This window comes from Mustelus asterias, chromosome 16, assembly GCF_964213995.1.
Source record: "Mustelus asterias chromosome 16, sMusAst1.hap1.1, whole genome shotgun sequence".
Lineage (NCBI taxonomy): Eukaryota > Metazoa > Chordata > Chondrichthyes > Carcharhiniformes > Triakidae > Mustelus > Mustelus asterias.
This window is the reverse complement of record NC_135816.1, coordinates 289,244-307,669: the sequence shown is the minus strand read 5'-3', so window position 1 is coordinate 307,669 and position 18,426 is coordinate 289,244. Positions and strand designations below refer to the sequence as shown.

Genomic DNA, 18,426 nt, shown 5'->3' with positions numbered 1-18,426 from the left:
GGATTTGTGGACTTGCACACCTCGGTCCCTCTGTGTTTCTATACTCCTGATGACTCTGCCATTTATTGTATAACTCCTCCCTACATTATTTCTTCCAAAATGCATCACTTCGCATTCATCCGGATTAAATTCCATCTGCCACCTCTCCGCCCAATTTTCCAGCCGATCTATATCCTGCTGTATTGCCCGACAATGCTCTTCGCTATCCGCAAGTCCAGCCATCTTCGTGTCATCCGCAAACTTGCTGATTACACCAGTTACACCTTCTTCCAAATCATTTATATATATCACAAATAGCAGAGGTCCCAGTACAGAGCCCTGCGGAACACCACTGGTCACAGACCTCCAGCCGGAAAAAGACCCTTCGACCACTACCCTCTGTCTCCTATGGCCAAGCCAGTTCTCCACCCATCTAGCCACTTCTCCTTGTATCCCATGAGCCTTAACCTTCTTAACCAACCTGCCATGTGGGACTTTGTCAAATGCCTTACTGAAATCCATATAGACGACATCCACGGCCCTTCCTTCATCAACCGTTTTTGTCACTTCCTCAAAAAACTCCACCAAATTTGTAAGGCACGACCTCCCTCTTACAAAACCATGCTGTCTGTCACTAATGAGATTGTTTCGTTCTAAATGCACCTACATCCTGTCTCTAAGAATCCTCTCCAACAACTTCCCTACCACGGACGTCAAGCTCACCGGCCTATAATTTCCTGGGTTATCCCTGCTACCCTTCTTAAACAACGGGACCACATTCGCTATCCTCCAATCCTCAGGGACCTCACCCGTGTCCAAAGAAACGACAAAGATTTCCGTCAGAGGCCCAGCAATTTCACCTCTCGTCTCCCTGAGCAGTCGAGGATAGATGCCATCAGGCCCTGGGGCTTTGTCAGTTTTAATGTTCCCTAAAAAACCTAACACTTCCTCTCTTGTAATGGAGATTTTCTCTAATGGGTCAACACCTCCCTCCGAGACACTCCCGGTTAACACGCCCCTCTCCTTCGTGAATACCGATGCAAAGTATTCATTTAGGATCTCCCCTATTCCCTTGGGTTCTAAGCATAATTCCCCTCCTTTGTCCCTGAGAGGTCCGATTTTCTCCCTGACAACTCTTTTGTTCCTAACGTATGAATAGAATGCCTTAGGATTCTCCTTAATCCTGCCTGCCAAAAACATCTCGTGACCTCTCACACACACACACTCTCTCACACACACACTCTCACACACACTCACACACACACACTCTCTCACACACTCTCACACACACATACTCTCACACACACTCTCACACACACTCTCACACACTCTCACGCACTCACACACACTCTCACGCACTCACACACACTCTCACACACACACACACACACACACACTCCCACACACACTCATTCACACACACACACTCTCACACACACACTCTCACACACACACTCACACACACACTCTCACACCCACACTCACACTCACACCATACACACTCACACCACTCACACCACTCACACCACTCAGCACACACACTCACACACCGCACACACACTCACCTCACTCACTCACTCGCACACACGCGTGCACACTCACGCGGACATCACTCACGCGCACATCACTCACACACCCCACTCACACACTCCACACATACTCTCACACACACTCTCTCACACACACACTCTCACACACACACACACACTCTCTCACACACACACACTCTCTCACACACACACACTCTCACACACTCACACTCTCACACTCCCACACATACTCTCACACATACTCTCACACACACTCTCTCACACACTCTCTCACACACACTCTCACACACAGTCTCACACACACTCTCACACACACTCTCTCACACACACTCTCACACTCACACACACACGCACTCACACACACACTCATACACACACACTCTCACACACTCACACACACTCTCACACGCACACACTCTCACACACACACACTCTCACACACACACACTCTCACACACACACACTCTCACACACACGCTCTCACACCCACACCCACACTCACACCATACACACACCACTCACACCACACACACTCACACACCCTCACACACACACTCTCACTCCCACACCCACACACTCACACCACACACACACCACTCACGCCGCACACACACACACACACACACACACACACACACACACACATATGACAGCATTTCAGACCAAGGTATCATATACTTAGAAATCTTAGAAATCTTAGAAACCCTACAGCACAGAAAGAGGCCATTCGGCCCCTCAAGTCTGCACCGACCACAATCCCACCGAGGGCCCAATCCCCATATCGCCACATATTTACCCACTAATCCCCCTAACCGACGCATCTCAGGACATCAAGGGCAATTTTAGCATGGCCAATCAACCGAACCCGCACATCTTTGGACTGTGGAAGGAAACCGGAGCACCCGGAGGAAACCCACGCAGACGCGAGGAGAATGTGCAAACTCCACACAGACAGTGACCCGAGCCAGGAATCAAACCCAGGTCCCTGGAGCTGTGAAGCAGCAGTGCTAACCACTGTGCTACCGTGCCACCCCCACTTATGATATGGAGATGCCGCCGTTGGACTGGGGTGGGCACGGTAAGAAGTCTCACAACACCAGGTTAAAGTCCAACAGGTTTATTTGGAATCACAAGCTTTCGGAGTATTGCTCCTTCATCATGATAAATATACCTGGTGTTGTGGGGCTTCTTATCATATACTGCGACCTTAAATGAACCTGAAGTTAGAAATGATTCCATGAAAACATTTATGGTATCATTGTTGAATCGAGGAATGCATTTCCTTTCTTTTACAGCTCTTCATTCAGTTAGGGAATGAGAAAGCAAATCGGTTCTGGGCAGCACGGCTGCCTCTGGCAGAGGAGCTGGATACAGATGCCACAACAGAGAGACGGAGGCAATTCATTCTGCTAAAATACAGAGACGGCATTTACAGACAACATCATCCAAAATTTGCATCCCAAGAGGAGGTAATTAAGGTAAAGATTCCTGATCTCCTTTGGCTGTCAACGCATTTAGATCAGGCGAGAAGATCTGTATCTCCACAATTCACTTATCAATTCACAGCAGCAAATTGTTCTGATTTTGTGATTTACAGAGTGGATGTGATTTAAAGTTAAAAGTTTATTTATTAGTCACAAATAAGGCTTACATTAACACTGCAATGAAGTTACGTGAAATTTTCCTAGTCACCGCATTCCGGCACCTGTTCAGGTCAATGCAACTAACCAACACATCTTTCAGACTCTGAGAGGAAACCAGAGTACCCAGAGGAAACCCACGCAGACACGGGGAGAATGTGCAAACTCCACACAGACAGTGACCCTAGATAGGAATCGAACCTGGGTCCCTGGCGCTGTGAAGCAGCAGTGCTAACCACTGTGCCACCGTGCCACCCTTACAGTTCTTTGGCTGCAAGTACAACAGGGCAGCCCTTCCGGAATCTAAGGAGAACTGGTGGATATGATTCAGTAACATAGAAACATAGAAAAACTACAGCACGAACAGGCCCTTCGGCCCCACAAGTTGTGCCGAACACATCCCTACCTTCTAGGCCTACCTATAACCCTCCATCCTATTAAGTCCCATGTACTCATCCAGGAGTCTATTAAAAGTCCCTATTGAGTTTGCCTCCACCACCACTGACGGCAGCCGATTCCACTCACCCACCACCCTCTGTGTGAAAAACTTCCCCCTAACATTTCCACTGTACCTACCCCCAGCCGCTTAGACCTGAGTCCTCTCACAGCAGCCATTTCCACCCTGGGAAAAAGCCTCTGAGAGTCCACCCGATCTATGCCTCTCAACATCTTATACACCTCTATTAGATCTCCTCTTATCCTTCGTCTCTCCAAGGAGGAAAGACCGAGCTCCCTCAGCCTATCTTCATAAGGCATGCCACTCAATCCAGGCAACATCCTTGTAAATCTCCTCTGCACCCTTTCAATCTTTTCCACATTCTTCCAGTAATGAGGCGACCAGAACTGAGCACAGTACTCCAAGTGGGGTCTGACGAGGGTCTTATATAGCTGCATCATTATCCCCGGACTCCTAAACTCAATCCCTCAATTGATAAAGGCCAGCACACCATACGCCTTCTTAACCACCTCCTCCACCTGCGGGGCCGATTTTAGAGTCCTCTGGACCCGGACCCCAAGGTCCTTCTGATCCTCCACAGTACTAAGAGTCTTTCCCTTTATATTGTACTTCCTCATCCCATTTGACCTGCCAAAATGGACCACAACGCATTTATCTGGGTTGAAGTGCATCTGCCACTTCTCCGCCCAGTCTTGCATCCTATCTACGTCCCTTTGTAACTTCTGACGTCCCTCCAGACTATCCACAACCTCACCAACCTTCGTGTCATTGGCAAACTTACCAACCCATCCCTCAACTTCCTCATCCAGGTCATTTATGAAACAGCAAGGGTCCCAGAACAGATTCCTAGGGCACACCACTGGTGACCGATCTCCATTTAGAAAAAGACCCATCTATACACACTCTCTGAATCCTTTGGGCAAGCCAGTTTTGGATCCACAGGGCAGCAGCCCCTTGGATCCCATGTCCTCAGACTTTTTCTAGAAGCCTTGCATGGGGGACCTTATCGAACGCCTTGCTAAAATCCAGATAAATCACATCTACCGCTTTCCCTTCATCAATGTGTTTAGTCATATTTTCGAAGAACTCCATCATGCTCATATTTAAACTTTCAAAGAACAAACAAAGAACAATACAGCACAGGAACAGGCCCTTCGGCCCTCCAAGCCCGCGCCGCTCCCTGGTCCAAACTAGACCATTCTTTTGTATCCCTCCATTCCCACTCCGTTCATGTGTCTATCTAGATAAGTCTTAAACGTTCCCAGTGTGTCCGCCTCCACCACCTTGCCCGACAGCACATGCCAGGCCCCCACCACCCTCTGTGTAAAATACGTCCTTCTGATATCCGTGTTAAACCTCGCCCCCCCGTCACCTTGAACCTATGACCCCTCGTGAACATCACCACCGATCTGGGAAAAAGCTTCCCACCGTTCACCCTATCTATGCCTTTCATAATTTTATACACCTCTATTAGGTCACCCCTCATCCTCCGTCTTTCCAGTGAGAACACCCCCAGTTTACCCAATCTCTCCTCATAACTAAGCCCTTCCATACCAGGCAACATCCTGGTAAACCTCCTCTGCACTCTCTCTAAAGCCTCCACGTCCTTCTGGTAGTGTGGCGACCAGAACTGGGCGCAGTATTCCAAATGCGGCTGAACCAACGTTCTATACAACTGCAACATCAGACCCCAACTTTTATATTCTATGCCCCGTCCTATAAAGGCAAGCATGCCATATGCCTTATTCACTACTTTCTCGACCTGTGACGTCACCTTCAAGGATCTGTGGACTTGCACACCCAGGTCCCTCTGCGTATCTACACCCTTTATGGTTCTGCCATTTATCATATAGCTCCCCCCAATGTTAGTTCTACCAAAATGTATCACTTTGCATTTCTCTGGATTGAACTCCAGATGCCATTTCTTTGCCCAAATTTCTATATCCTTCTGTAGCCTCTGACAATGTTCCTCACTATCTGCAAGTCCAGCGATCTTCGCGTCGTCCACAAACTTACTGATCATCCCAGTTATATCGGCCTCGCAGGTGGAGGATGCGGTCAAGAAGGCGTACGGCGTACTGGCCTTCATTAATCGAGGGATTGAGTTTAGGAGTCGGGAGATAATGCTGCAGCTTTATAGGACCCTGGTTAGACCCCACTTGGAGTACTGCGCGCAGTTCTGGTCACCTCATTACAGGAAAGATGTTGAAGCCATTGAAAGGGTGCAGAGGAGATTTACAAGGATGTTGCCTGGATTGGGGGGCATGCCTTATGAGGATAGGTTGAGGGAGCTTGGTCTCTTCTCCCTGGAGAGACGAAGGATGAGAGGTGACCTGATAGAGGTTTACAAGATGTTGAGAGGTCTGGATAGGGTAGACTCTCAGAGGCTATTTCCAAGGGCTGAAATGGTTGCTACGAGAGGACACAGGTTTAAGGTGCTGGGGGGGAGGTACAGAGGAGATGTCAGGGGTAAGTTTTTCACTCAGAGGGTGGTGGGTGAGTGGAATCGGCTGACGTCGGTGGTGGTGGAGGCAAACTCGTTGGGGTCTTTTAAGAGACTTCTGGATGAGTACATGGGATTTAATGGGATTGAGGGCTATAGATAGGCCTAGAGGTGGGGATGTGATCGGCGCAACTTGTGGGCCGAAGGGCCTGTTTGTGCTGTGGCTTTCTATGTTCTATGTTCTATACCTTCTTCCAGATCGTTTATATAAATCACAAACAGCAGAGGTCCCAATACAGAGCCCTGCGGAACACCACTAGTCACAGGCATCCAGCCGGAAACAGACCCTTCCACTACCACCCTCTGTCTTCGGTGACCAAGCCAGTTCTGCACCCATCGAGCCACCTCCCCCTTTATCCCATGAGATCCAACCTTTTGCACCAATTTACCATGAGGGACTTTGTCAAACGCTTTACTAAAGTCCATATAGACGACATCCACGGCCCTTCCCTCATCAACCATTCCAGTCACTTCTTCAAAAAACTCCACCAGGTTAGTGAGGCATGACCTCCCTCTCACAAAACCATGCTGACTATCGTTAATGGGTTTATTCCTTTCTAAATGCGCGTACATCCTTTCTCTAAGAATCCTCTCCAACATCTTCCCGACCACGGACGTCAAGCTCACCGGTCTATAATTTCCCGGGTTATCCTTCCTACCCTTCTTAAATAACGGGACCACATTAGCTATCCTCCAGTCCTCTGGGACCTCACCTGTGTCCAGTGACGAGACAAAGATTTGCGTCAGAGGCCCAGCGATTTCATCTCTCGTCTCCCTGAGCAGCCTTGGATAGATTCCATCAGGTCCTGGGGATTTGTCAGTCTTTATATTCCCTTAAAGACCTAACAGTTCCTCCCTTGTAATGGAGATTTTCTCTAACGGGTCAACACTCCCCTCCGAGACGCTCCCAGTCAACACATCCCTCTCCTTTGTGAATATCGACGCAAAGTATTCATTTAGGATCTCCCCTCCTTCTTTGGGCTCTAAGCATAATTCCCCACTTTTGTCCCTGAGAGGTCCGATTTTTCCCCTGACAACCCTTTTGTTCCTAACATATGAATAAAATGCCTTGGGATTCTCCTTAATCCTGTCTGCCAAGGACATTTCGTAACCCCATTTTGCCCTTCTAATTCCTCGTTTGAGTTCTTTCCTACTTTCTTTGCATTCCTCCAGAGCTCCCTCCGTTTTTAGCTGCCTGGACCTAACGTACGCCACTCTTTTCTTTTTGACCAATCCCTCAATTTCCCTGGTTATCCACGGTTCTCGAATCCTACCCTTCCTATCCTTCTTTTTTACAGGCACATGCCTATCCTGCAGCCCTAACAACTGTTCCTTAAAAGACTCCCACATGCCAGATGTGGATTTACCCTCAAACAGCCTCTCCCAATCAACAGCTGCCAATTTCTGCCTCATCCCATTCAAGTTAGCCTTCCCCCAATCCAACACCTTACCCTTGGGACACCACTCATCCTTTTCCATCACTATCCTAAAGCTAACAGAATTGTGGTCACTATTTGCCACATGTTCCTCTACCGAAACTTTGATGACCTGACCGGGCTCATTCCCCAGTACTAGGTCCAGTCTAGCCCCCTCTCTAGTCGGGCTATCTACATATTGTTCCAAAGAACCTTCCTGTACGCATTTTACAAATGCCTCCCCATTCAGACTCCCAGCCCTACGCGATTTCCAGTCTATACCAGGGAAATTGAAGTCTCCCACTACAACAACCCTATTTTTCCTGCACCATCCATTATCTCCTGACATATCCGTTCTTCCACTTCCCTTGGCTGTTGGGGGGCCTGTAGTAAACCCACAGCATAGTGACTGCGCCCTTCCTGTTTCTGAGCTCCACCCACAGTGACTCGTTACACGACCCCTCTGAATTGTCCTCCCTCTGCACCGCTGTAATATGCTCTCTAACTAATACTGCTACTCCCCCACCTCTTTTGGCCCCTCCTCTGTCTCGCCTAAAACACTTGTACCCCGGAATATTCATCTGCCAGTCCTGTCCCTCTTTCAACCAAGTCTCTGTCACCGCAACCACATCCAAATTCCTCATAAGCATTAAGGCCCTACGTTCGTCTGTCTTACCTGCCACGCTCCTTGCATTGAAGTAGATGCACTCCAGATCTCCAGGCCCAGTGAGGTCATCCTCCCCCAGAGTGCTCTTCTTCTTTGCCAGCCTTGTCCTGGCCCCAAGCTCGTCCCCAGCCTCTACACTTGTAGACCTAATTTTTTGATCCTCATTCCCCCTGCCATATTAGTTTAATGTGGAGATGCCGGCGTTGGACTGGGGTAAACACAGTAAGAAGTTTAACAACACCAGGTTAAAGTCCAACAGGTTTATTTGGTAGCAAAAGCCACACAAGCTTTCGGAGCTGCAAGCCCCTTCTTCAGGTGAGTGGGAATTCTGTTCACAAACAGAGCATATAAAGACACAAACTCAATTTACATGAATAATGGTTGGAATGCGAATACTTACAACTAATCAAGTCTTTAAGAAACAAAACAGCATGAACATAGAACATAGAAAGCCACAGCACAAACAGGCCCTTCGGCCCACAAGTTGCGCCGATCACATCCCCACCTCTAGGCCTATCTATAGCCCTCAATCCCATTAAATCCCATGTACTCATCCAGAAGTCTCTTAAAAGACCCCAACGAGTTTGCCTCCACCACCACCGACGTCAGCCGATTCCACTCACCCACCACCCTCTGAGTGAAAAACTTACCCCTGACATCTCCTCTGTACCTCCCCCCCAGCACCTTAAAGCTGTGTCCTCTCGTAGCAACCATTTCAGCCCTTGGAAATAGCCTCTGAGAGTCTACCCTATCCAGACCTCTCAACATCTTGTAAACCTCTATCAGGTCACCTCTCATCCTTCGTCTCTCCAGGGAGAAGAGACCAAGCTCCCTCAACCTATCCTCATAAGGCATGCCCCCCAATCCAGGCAACATCCTTGTAAATCTCCTCTGCACCCTTTCAATGGCTTCAACATCTTTCCTGTAATGAGGTGACCAGAACTGCGCGCAGGTGGATGGGGGCAAGGCAGTGGACGTGGTATATATGGATTTTAGTAAGGCGTTTGATAAGGTTCACCATGGTAGGCTTCTGCAGAAAATGCAGATGTATGGGATTGGGGGTGATCTAGGAAATTGGATCAGGAATTGGCTAGCGGATAGGAAACAGAGGGTGGTGGTTGATAGTAAATATTCATCATGGAGTGCGGTTACAAGTGGTGTACCTCAGGGATCTGTTTTGGGGCCACTGCTGTTTGTAATATTTATTAATGATCTGGATGAGGGTATAGTTGGGTGGATTAGCAAATTTGCTGATGACACCAAAGTCGGTGGTGTGGTAGACAGTGAGGAAGGGTGTCGTAGTTTGCAGGAAGACTTAGACAGGTTGCAAAGTTGGGCCGAGAGGTGGCGGATGGAGTTTAATGCGGAGAAGTGTGAGGTAATTCACTTTGGTAGGAATAACAGATGTGTTGAGTATAGGGCTAACGGGAGGACTTTGAATAGTGTGGAGGAGCAGAGGGATCTAGGTGTATGTGTGCATAGATCCCTGAAAGTTGGGAATCAAGTAGATAAGGTTGTTAAGAAGGCATATGGTGTCTTGGCGTTTATTGGTAGGGGGATTGAATTTAGGAGTCGTAGCGTTATGTTGCAACTGTACACAACTCTGGTGCGGCCGCACTTGGAGTACTGTGTGCAGTTCTGGTCCCCACATTACAGGAAGGATGTGGAGGCTTTGGAGAGGGTGCAGAGGAGGTTTACCAGGATGTTGCCTGGTATGGAGGGGAGATCCTATGAGGAGAGGCTGAGGGATTTGGGATTGTTTTCGCTGGAAAGGCGGCGGCTAAGAGGGGATCTTATTGAAACATATAAGATGATTAGAGGTTTAGATAGGGTGGATAGTGATAGCCTTTTTCCTCTGATGGAGAAATCCAGCACGAGGGGGCATGGCTTTAAATTGAGGGGGGGTAGTTATAGAACCGATGTCAGGGGTAGGTTCTTTACCCAGAGGGTGGTGAGGGATTGGAATGCCCTGCCAGCATCAGTAGTAAATGCGCCTAGTTTGGGGGCGTTTAAGAGATCCGTAGATAGGTTCATGGACGAAAAGAAATTGGTTTAGGTTGGAGGGTCACAGTTTTTTTTTTAACTGGTCGGTGCAACATCGTGGGCCGAAGGGCCTGTTCTGCGCTGTAATGTTCTATGTTCTATGTTCAGTACTCCAAGTGGGGTCCAACCAGGGTCCTATAAGGCTGCAGCATTATCTCCCGACTCCTAAACTCAATCCCTCGATTAATGAAGGCCAGTACGCCGTACGCCTTCTTGACCGCATCCTCCACCTGCGAGGCCGATTTAAGAGTCCTATGGACCCGGACCCCAAGGTCCTTCTGATCCTCTACACTGCTAAGAATGGTACCCTTCATATTATACTGCTGCTTCATCCCATTGGATCTGCCAAAATGGATCACCACACACTTATCCGGGTTGAAGTCCATCTGCCACTTCTCCGCCCAGTCTTGCATTCTATCTATGTCTCGCTGCAACTTCTGACATCCCTCCAAACTATCCACAACACCACCTACCTTGGTGTCGTCAGCAAACTTACCAACCCATCCCTCCACTTCCTCATCCAGGTCATTTATGAAAATGACAAACAGCAAGGGTCCCAGAACAGATCCCTGGGGCACTCTACTGGTCACTGACCTCCATGCAGAGAAAGACCCCTCCACAGCCACTCTCTGCCTTCTGCAGGCAAGCCAGTTCTGGATCCACAAGGCAACATGAGTGGAGAGAGCATCAAGACAGGCTAAAAAGATGTATATTGTCTCCAGACAAGACAGCCAGTGAAACTCTGTGGGGGTTACAAATAGTGGGACATGAATCCAATATCCTGGTTGAGGCCGTCCTCGTGTGTGCGGAACTTGGCTATCAGTTTCTGCTCAGCAACTCTGCGCCGTCGTGTGTCGCGAAGGCCACCTTGGAGAACGCTTACCCGAATATCAGAGGCCGAATGCCCGTGACCGCTGAAGTGCTCCCCAACAGGAAGAGAACAGTCTTGCCTGGTGATTGTCGAGCGGTGTTCATTCATCCGTTGGCGCAGCGTCTGCATAGTTTCCCCAATGTACCATGCCTCGGGACATCCTTTCTTGCAGCGTATCAGGTAGACAACGTTGACCGAGTTGCAAGAGTATGTACCGTGTACCTGGTGGATGGTGTTCTCACGTGAGATGATGGCATCTGTGTCGATGATCCGGCACGTCTTGCAGAGGTTGCTGTGGCAGGGTTGTGTGGTGTCATGGTCACTGTTCTCCTGAAGGCTGGGTAGTTTGCTGCGGGCAATGGTCTGTTTGAGGTTGTGCGGTTGTTTGAAGGCAAGACGTGGGGGTGTGGGGATGGCCTTGGCGAGATGTTCGTCTTCATCAATGACATGTTGAAGGCTCCGGAGGAGATGCCGTAGCTTCTCCGCTCCGGGGAAGTACTGGATGACGAAGGGTACTCTGTCCACTGTGTCCCGTGTTTGTCTTCTGAGGAGGTCGGTGCGGTTTTTCGCTGTGGCGCTGTGGAGACAATACACATCTTTTTAGCCTGTCTTGATGCTCTCTCCACTCATGCTGTTTTGTTTCTTAAAGGCTTGATTAGTTGTAAGTATTCGCATTCCAACCATCATTCATGTAAATTGAGTTTGTGTCTTTATATGCCCTGTTTGTGAACAGAATTCCCACTCACCTGAAGAAGGGGCTAAGAGCTCCGAAAGCTTGTGTGGCTTTTGCTACCAAATAAACCTGTTGGACTTTAACCTGGTGTTGTTAAACTTCTTACTATATTCGTTTAAACCCACCCGAACTGCACTCGCAAAACTCCCAGCCAACTTTCAGAAGCTTTTCAAGAAGATCTCACATAGTGGACTACTATCAGAAGTTAAAGCGAATGGATTTGCTTTAGAATGTCTTCGCAGATAGGAAGCAAAGAGTTGGCATAAATGAATCTTTTTCCAATTGGCAGTCAGTGACTAGTGGGGTTCTGCAGGGATCTGTGCTGGGGTCCCAACTGTTCACATTATATGTTAATGATTTGGAAGAGGGAACTGAATGTATTATCTTCAAATTTGCAGATGATACAAAGTTGTGTGGCAGGGTGAGCTGTGAGGAGGATGCAGAGATGCTTCAGCGTGATTTGGACAGGCTGAGTGTGTGGGTATCTGCATGGCAGATGGAGCATAATGTGGATAAATGTGAGGTTATCCACTTTGGTAGCAATAATAGGAAGACAGATTATTACTTGAATGGGTGGAAATTGAGAGAGGTGGATACTCAGTGAGACCTTGGTTTCCTCGTGCATCAGTCGCTGAACGTAAGCGCGCAGGTACAGCAGGCAGTGAAGAAGGCAAATAGTATGTTGGCCTTCATAACGAGAGCATTTGAGTATAGGGATAGGGATGTTTTCCTCCAAAAGAATATCCCACCCAAGCCCTCCCCTCTGCCCTATCTCCATAACACAGTAAGAAGTCTCACAACACCAGGTTAAAGTCCAACAGGTTTATTTGGTAGTAAAATCCACAAGCTTTCGGAGTCATGCTACCGGGACTTGATGATTTGAGTTATAAGGAGAGGCTGGATAGACTGGGACTTTTTTCCCTGGGGCATAGGCAGTTTAGGGTGATCCCATAGATAAATAATGAGGGGCATAGACAATGTAGATAGTTAACATCTTTTCCCAAAGGTAGGGGAGTCTAAAACTAGAAGGCATAGGTTTAAGCTGAGAGGGGAGAGATACAAAAGTGTCCAGAGGGGCAATTTTTTCACACAGAGCTGCCAGATGTAGTAGTAGAGGCGGGTACAATTTTGTCTTTAAAAAAGAACAAAAGAACAATGAAAATTACAGCACAGGAACAGGCCCTTCGGCCCTCCAAGCCTGCACCGACCATGCTGCCCGTCTGAACTAAAACCCCCTACCCTTCCAGGGACCATGTCCCTCTATTCCCATCCTATTCATGTATTTGTCCAGACGCCCCTTAAAACTCACTATCGTATCTGCTCCCACTACCTCCCCCAGCAGCGAGTTCCAGGCACCCACCACCCTCTGTGTAAAAAAACTTGCCTCGTACATCTCCCTTAAACCTTGCCCCTTGCACCTTAAACCTGTGCCCTCTCGTAATTGACTCTTCCACCCTGGAAAAAAGCTTCTGACTATCCAATCGACCATGGGTGGCACAGTGATTAGCACTGCTGCTTATCATCATCAGGGGCCCAAGTTCGATTCCTGGCTTGGGTCACTGTTTGTGTGGAGTCTGCACGTTCTCCCCGTGTCTGCGTGGGTTTCCTACGAATTCTCCGTTTCCTCCCACAGTCTAAAGATATGCAGGTTAGGGGTGCATTGGCCTTGCTAAATTCTCCCTCAGTTTCTCCGAACAGGCGTCGGAGTGTGGCGACTAGGGAATTTTCACAGTAACTTCATTACAGTGTTAATGTACACCTACTTGTGACACTAATAAATAAATTTTGAATCTATGCCCCCTGATAATTGGCTCTTGAAGGGGCTCAGAGCCTCGAAAGCTTGTGTGGCTTTTGCTACCAAATAAACCTGTTGGACTTTAACCTGGTGTTGTTAAACTTCTTACTGTGTTTACCCCAGTCCAACGCCGGCATCTCCACATCATTGGCCTCTCAGCCAGGGGAAACAATTCTTTCCTGTCTATCCTGGCTAGGCCCCTCCTAATTTTGTACATCACAATTAAGTTCCCCTTTCGGCCCTATCCTAAGGAAGGCAATGCTGGTGTCTCCACTCTCTCCCCATCACTGCAGTTTCCAGCCCTGGCCTCATTCTTGTACATCTCCTCTGCACTCTTACCAGACTCTTTCCTGTAATATAGTGACCAGAACTATGCACAGGAGTCCAGCTGTGCCCCCACCAGTTGCCAGCATTATATCCCCACCACTCGTGGCATGAGGAATTGTTCCTGGTTGCTATGATTTTAGGGTTACATCCACTTGTCCTCAGAAGGTACCGTCAGAATATCCTGGATTGCATTCCTGGAGGTTTTTTTTCATAGAATCCCACTGTGCTTTTAAAGCAGATTTTCAGATCGTTTAGACTTTGCTGATTTGAACCTCGGCTCAAGTTATTCAGCCAGGAATACTGCTTCAGATCCAAAACCAGCTGATAATGATTCTTGACTGGCTATCTGAGAACTGAGGCTGGCTCACTTGCTGCCTCTCTCAATGCTCCCTCTCATTTCTTTGTTGTGAACCTCCTATTTTCTGCACTGCATGGAACAGTCTGGGTTGCTGTGACACGCTGTTCACGCTGCTTAACAGGAACGTTGGTAGCCATTCCATGTGAAGCTCTTGTAGTTTGTGAGTGGTAAAATCACAATGCCCACTGCCCTCTCAGACTGCACCGCTGTCACAAGTAACGGCTCTGAATGAAGATTTATCTTGGTGTTTTTGTCTCATAGGCACTTTCTTCAGCAGTGAGTAGTCCCAAACTCCTGCAGACAGTGACACACATCTTCTCCGAAGCAAAGAAAGTGAATCTTATCGACCCAGATGCCTGTGACATGTTTTCTCTGTCTCCCCAAAGCCCCACCCATCCATCTGGACTGCTGCGTTCATCATTGAGGAGTTCAGGTTTGATCGTATACACTTAACAAAATATATCTATTGTTACAATTGATTCATGGGCAAAGTCACCTAATTTACTAATTTCCCAAGTGGATTTCCTGTGGGTGAGGTGAAATTAACTTGCCCCCTTCTTTATTCAAGTGCCCTTCAGTTGGTCACAACAAGGTCAATTTAAAAGGCTTTCCTTGTCTTGGGGAAACCTTTACCCAATCTAAATGTATTTGCTTTTTCAAAGCAAACACTTGAAACAGGCTTTCGAGTCAAAGAAAGAGTAAATTTATTAGTTACTGAAAAAAAACTGAGGAAATAATAAAGAATACAATGCACACATTCACATTCTGATCAGATGACAAGTTTAAAAAGTCCCGGTTTCTCCGTGACCTTAGATGTTGATACGTTGCGGCTGTTAAGTTGGGTGATTCCAGTCGAGTTGACTTTGGCAGATGACCAGTTAGTTTGTAGACACTGGATTCTGCAGGATCCCTGGAATACTGTCTGGTTTCCTTTAGTTGGCATTTGCTAATGACAGAGAGAGACTGCCTGCTGTCTGTCCATGTTTCTGTGTCACACATGCTGACACCCCAGCACCAATACACAGAATAAGTCTGTGTAACTTCATGGCACTATTACATTTGTTGAACAGTTTATTTTTCGCTCGTTGGATGTAGATGTCATTGGCTGGACCAGCATTTATTGTCCATCCCTGAGGACATTTAAGAGTTAACCACATTGCTGTGGATCTGAAGTCACATGTAGGCCAGACCGGCTAAGGTCCGCAGATTTCTTTCCCTAAAGGATATTAGTGAACTGGATGGGATTTTTCCGACAATCGACAATGGTTTCATAGTCATCAGTAGATTCTTAATTCCAGATTTTTATTGTATTAAAATTTCACATCTGGTGGGATTTGAACTTGGAACCCAGGGAAATTCCCCAGGTCCCCGGATTACTCATCTAGTGACAATACCATTGAGCCACTGATATGATTTTCAAATGCAAATACATTGTGGAGCTAATTCTTTTGTTCCAATTTTCTCATCCGTTTTACTGCTGAAAGTATTAAATATTAATTTATATGGATGTGCCCCTACAAAACACATCCACAACAAATACTCCTGCCTGAGTACTGCTGGGGGGGAACAACCCGCCTGGAGGAAGCAGCAGTGGCCGTGTCTCCGGAGTGGAGTCTGGCCCTGTAACTCAGAGGGCTAAGGAAAAGAGGAGGAAGGCAGTGTTAATCGGGGACTCGACAGTAAGGGGGTCGGTTTTGGCGGAGGCAGGCGGGAGTCTCGGATGGTGGTCTACCTCCCTGGGGCCGGGATCCAGGATGTCGCTGGTCGAGTCCCAGAAATCCTGAGGAGGGAGGGAGAGGAGCCAGAGGTAGCGGTACATATTGGTACCGCTGATGTGGGAAGGAAGGGGGAACGGGTCATGAAAAGAGAGTACAGGGAATTAGGGCGACAGCTGAGAAGGAGGAAAGCAAAGGTAGTAATCTCAGGATTGCTGCCTGTGCCACGGGAAGGTGAGGACAGGAATGGAGTGAGATGGAGGATGAATGTGTGGCTGAGGGGCTGGTGCAGGGGGCAGGGATTCAGGTTCCTGGACCATTGGGACCTCTTTAGGGGCAGGTGTGACCTGTACACAAAAAACGGGTGGCACTTGAATCCCAGGGGGACCAATATCCTGGCGGGAAGGTTGGTTAAGGCGACTGGGGAGAGTTTAAACTAGATAGGTTGGAGGGAGGGGATCGAGACGAGGTGACTGGGAGCGAGGAAGTTAGCTCGCAAACAGAGAAGGGTTATAGACAGTGCATGAGGAAGGATGCTTGGGGGATAGAGAAGAGGAGAGCTCAGACCAAAGGATTGAGGTGTGTTTAATGCCAGGAGTATAGTGAATAAAGGGGATGAGCTCAGAGCGTGGATCGATGCCTGGAAGTGTGATGTGGTGGCCATTACAGAGACTTGGATATCTCAGGGACAGGACTGGATACTCCAGGTGCCGGATTCAGATGTTTCAGGAAGGACAGGGAGGGAGGCAAGAGAGGGGGTGGAGTGGCACTGCTGATCAGGGATAATGTCACAGCTGGAGAGAAGGTGTATGCTGTGGAGGGATTGTCCACAGAGTCTCTGTGGGTGGAAGTTCGGAGTGGGAAGGGGTCGATCACTTTGCTGGGAGTTTTCTATAGGCTGCCCAATAGTAACAGGGAGGTAGAGGAGCAGATAGGGAAACAGATCCTGGAGAGATGCAATAATAGCAGAGTTGTTGTGATGGGAGACTTTAATTTCCCAAACATAGATTGGAATATCCCTAGGGTAAGGAGATTGGATGGGGAGGAGTTCGTTAGGTGTGTTCAGGAGGGTTTCCGCACACAGCATGTGGACAAGCCTACAAGAGGAGAGGCTGTACTTGATCTGATACTGACCAATGAACCTGGACAGGTGTCAGATCTCTCAGTGGGAGAGCATCTTGGGGATAGCGATGATAACTCTATCTCCTTTATGCTTGCATTGGAAAAAGAGAGGATCAGGCATGCTAGGAAAGTGTTTATATGGAGTAAGGGGAAATATGAAGACATAAGGCAGCAAATTAGAGGAGTAAATTGGAAGGAGGTATTCTCGGGGAAATGTACTGAAGAGAGATGGCAGTTTTTCAAGGAATGTCTGTCTAGAGTTCTACAGGACAACGTTTTGAGCAGACAGGGAGGTGTTGGTCGGTTAAAGGAACCGTGGTGCACGAAAGCTGTGCGGGACCTCGTCGAGAAGAAAAGGAAAGCATACAAAAGGCTCAGAGAGCTTGGCGAAGATAGGGATCTAGATGAGTATACGGCTTGTAGGAAGGGACTAAAGAAGGAAATTAGGAGAGCCAGAAGGGATCACGAGAAGGCCTTGGCAGGTAGGAGTAAGGAAAACCCTAAGGCGTTCTATAAATATGTGAAGAGTAAAAGGATGAGACGTGAAGGAATAGGGCCGATAAAAGGTGAAGGCAGGAAAGTCTGTACGGAACCAGTAGAAATGGCAGGGGTGCTCAATGAGTTTTTTGCCTCGGTTTTCACAGAGGAGAAGGACCTGGGTGGATGTACTGCGGGCTTGCGGTGGACTGAAAGGATTGAGTATGTGGACTTTAAGAAAGAGGTTGTGCTGGAATCTTTGAATGGCATCAAGATAGATAAGTCGCTGGGTCCGGATGGGATGTACCCCAGGTTACTGTGGGAGGCGAGGGAAGAGATTGCAGAGCGTCTGGTGATGATCTTTGTGTCGTCGATGGAGATGGGAGAGGTTCCGGAGGATTGGAGGATTGCGAATGTGGTTCCTATTTTCAAGAAGGGGAATAGGGATAGCCCAGGAAATTACCGACCGGTGAGTCTAACCTCAGTGGTTGGTAAGCTGATGGAGAAGATCCTGAGGGGCAAGATTTATGAGCATTTAGAGAGGTTTAGTATGCTCACGAATACTCAGCATGGCTTTGTCAAGGGCAGATCGTGCCTGACGAGCCTGGTGGAGTTCTTCGCAAATGTGACTGAACACATTGACGAAGGGAAAGCGGTAGATGTGGTTTATATGGATTTTAGCAAGGCGTTCGATAAGGTCCCCCATGCAAGGCTTCTAGAAAAAGTGAGAGGGCATGGGATCCAAGGGGCTGCTGCCCTGTGGATCCAGAACTG

The 18,426-nt window shown here is 48.1% G+C and overlaps 1 protein-coding gene across 5 annotated transcripts in view; it reads left to right on the top strand.

Moving 5' to 3' along the window:
* Window positions 1-18,426, top strand: part of arap3 (ArfGAP with RhoGAP domain, ankyrin repeat and PH domain 3) — a 482,966-nt gene that overhangs the window by 193,151 nt on the left and 271,389 nt on the right. For all 5 annotated transcript variants that reach the window (XM_078231730.1, XM_078231729.1, XM_078231727.1 and 2 more), the window contains exons 10-11: window positions 2,825-3,007; window positions 14,600-14,771. In XM_078231730.1, the coding sequence (XP_078087856.1) occupies window positions 2,825-3,007; window positions 14,600-14,771 (355 nt within the window). The remainder of the gene's footprint in view (window positions 1-2,824; window positions 3,008-14,599; window positions 14,772-18,426) is intronic.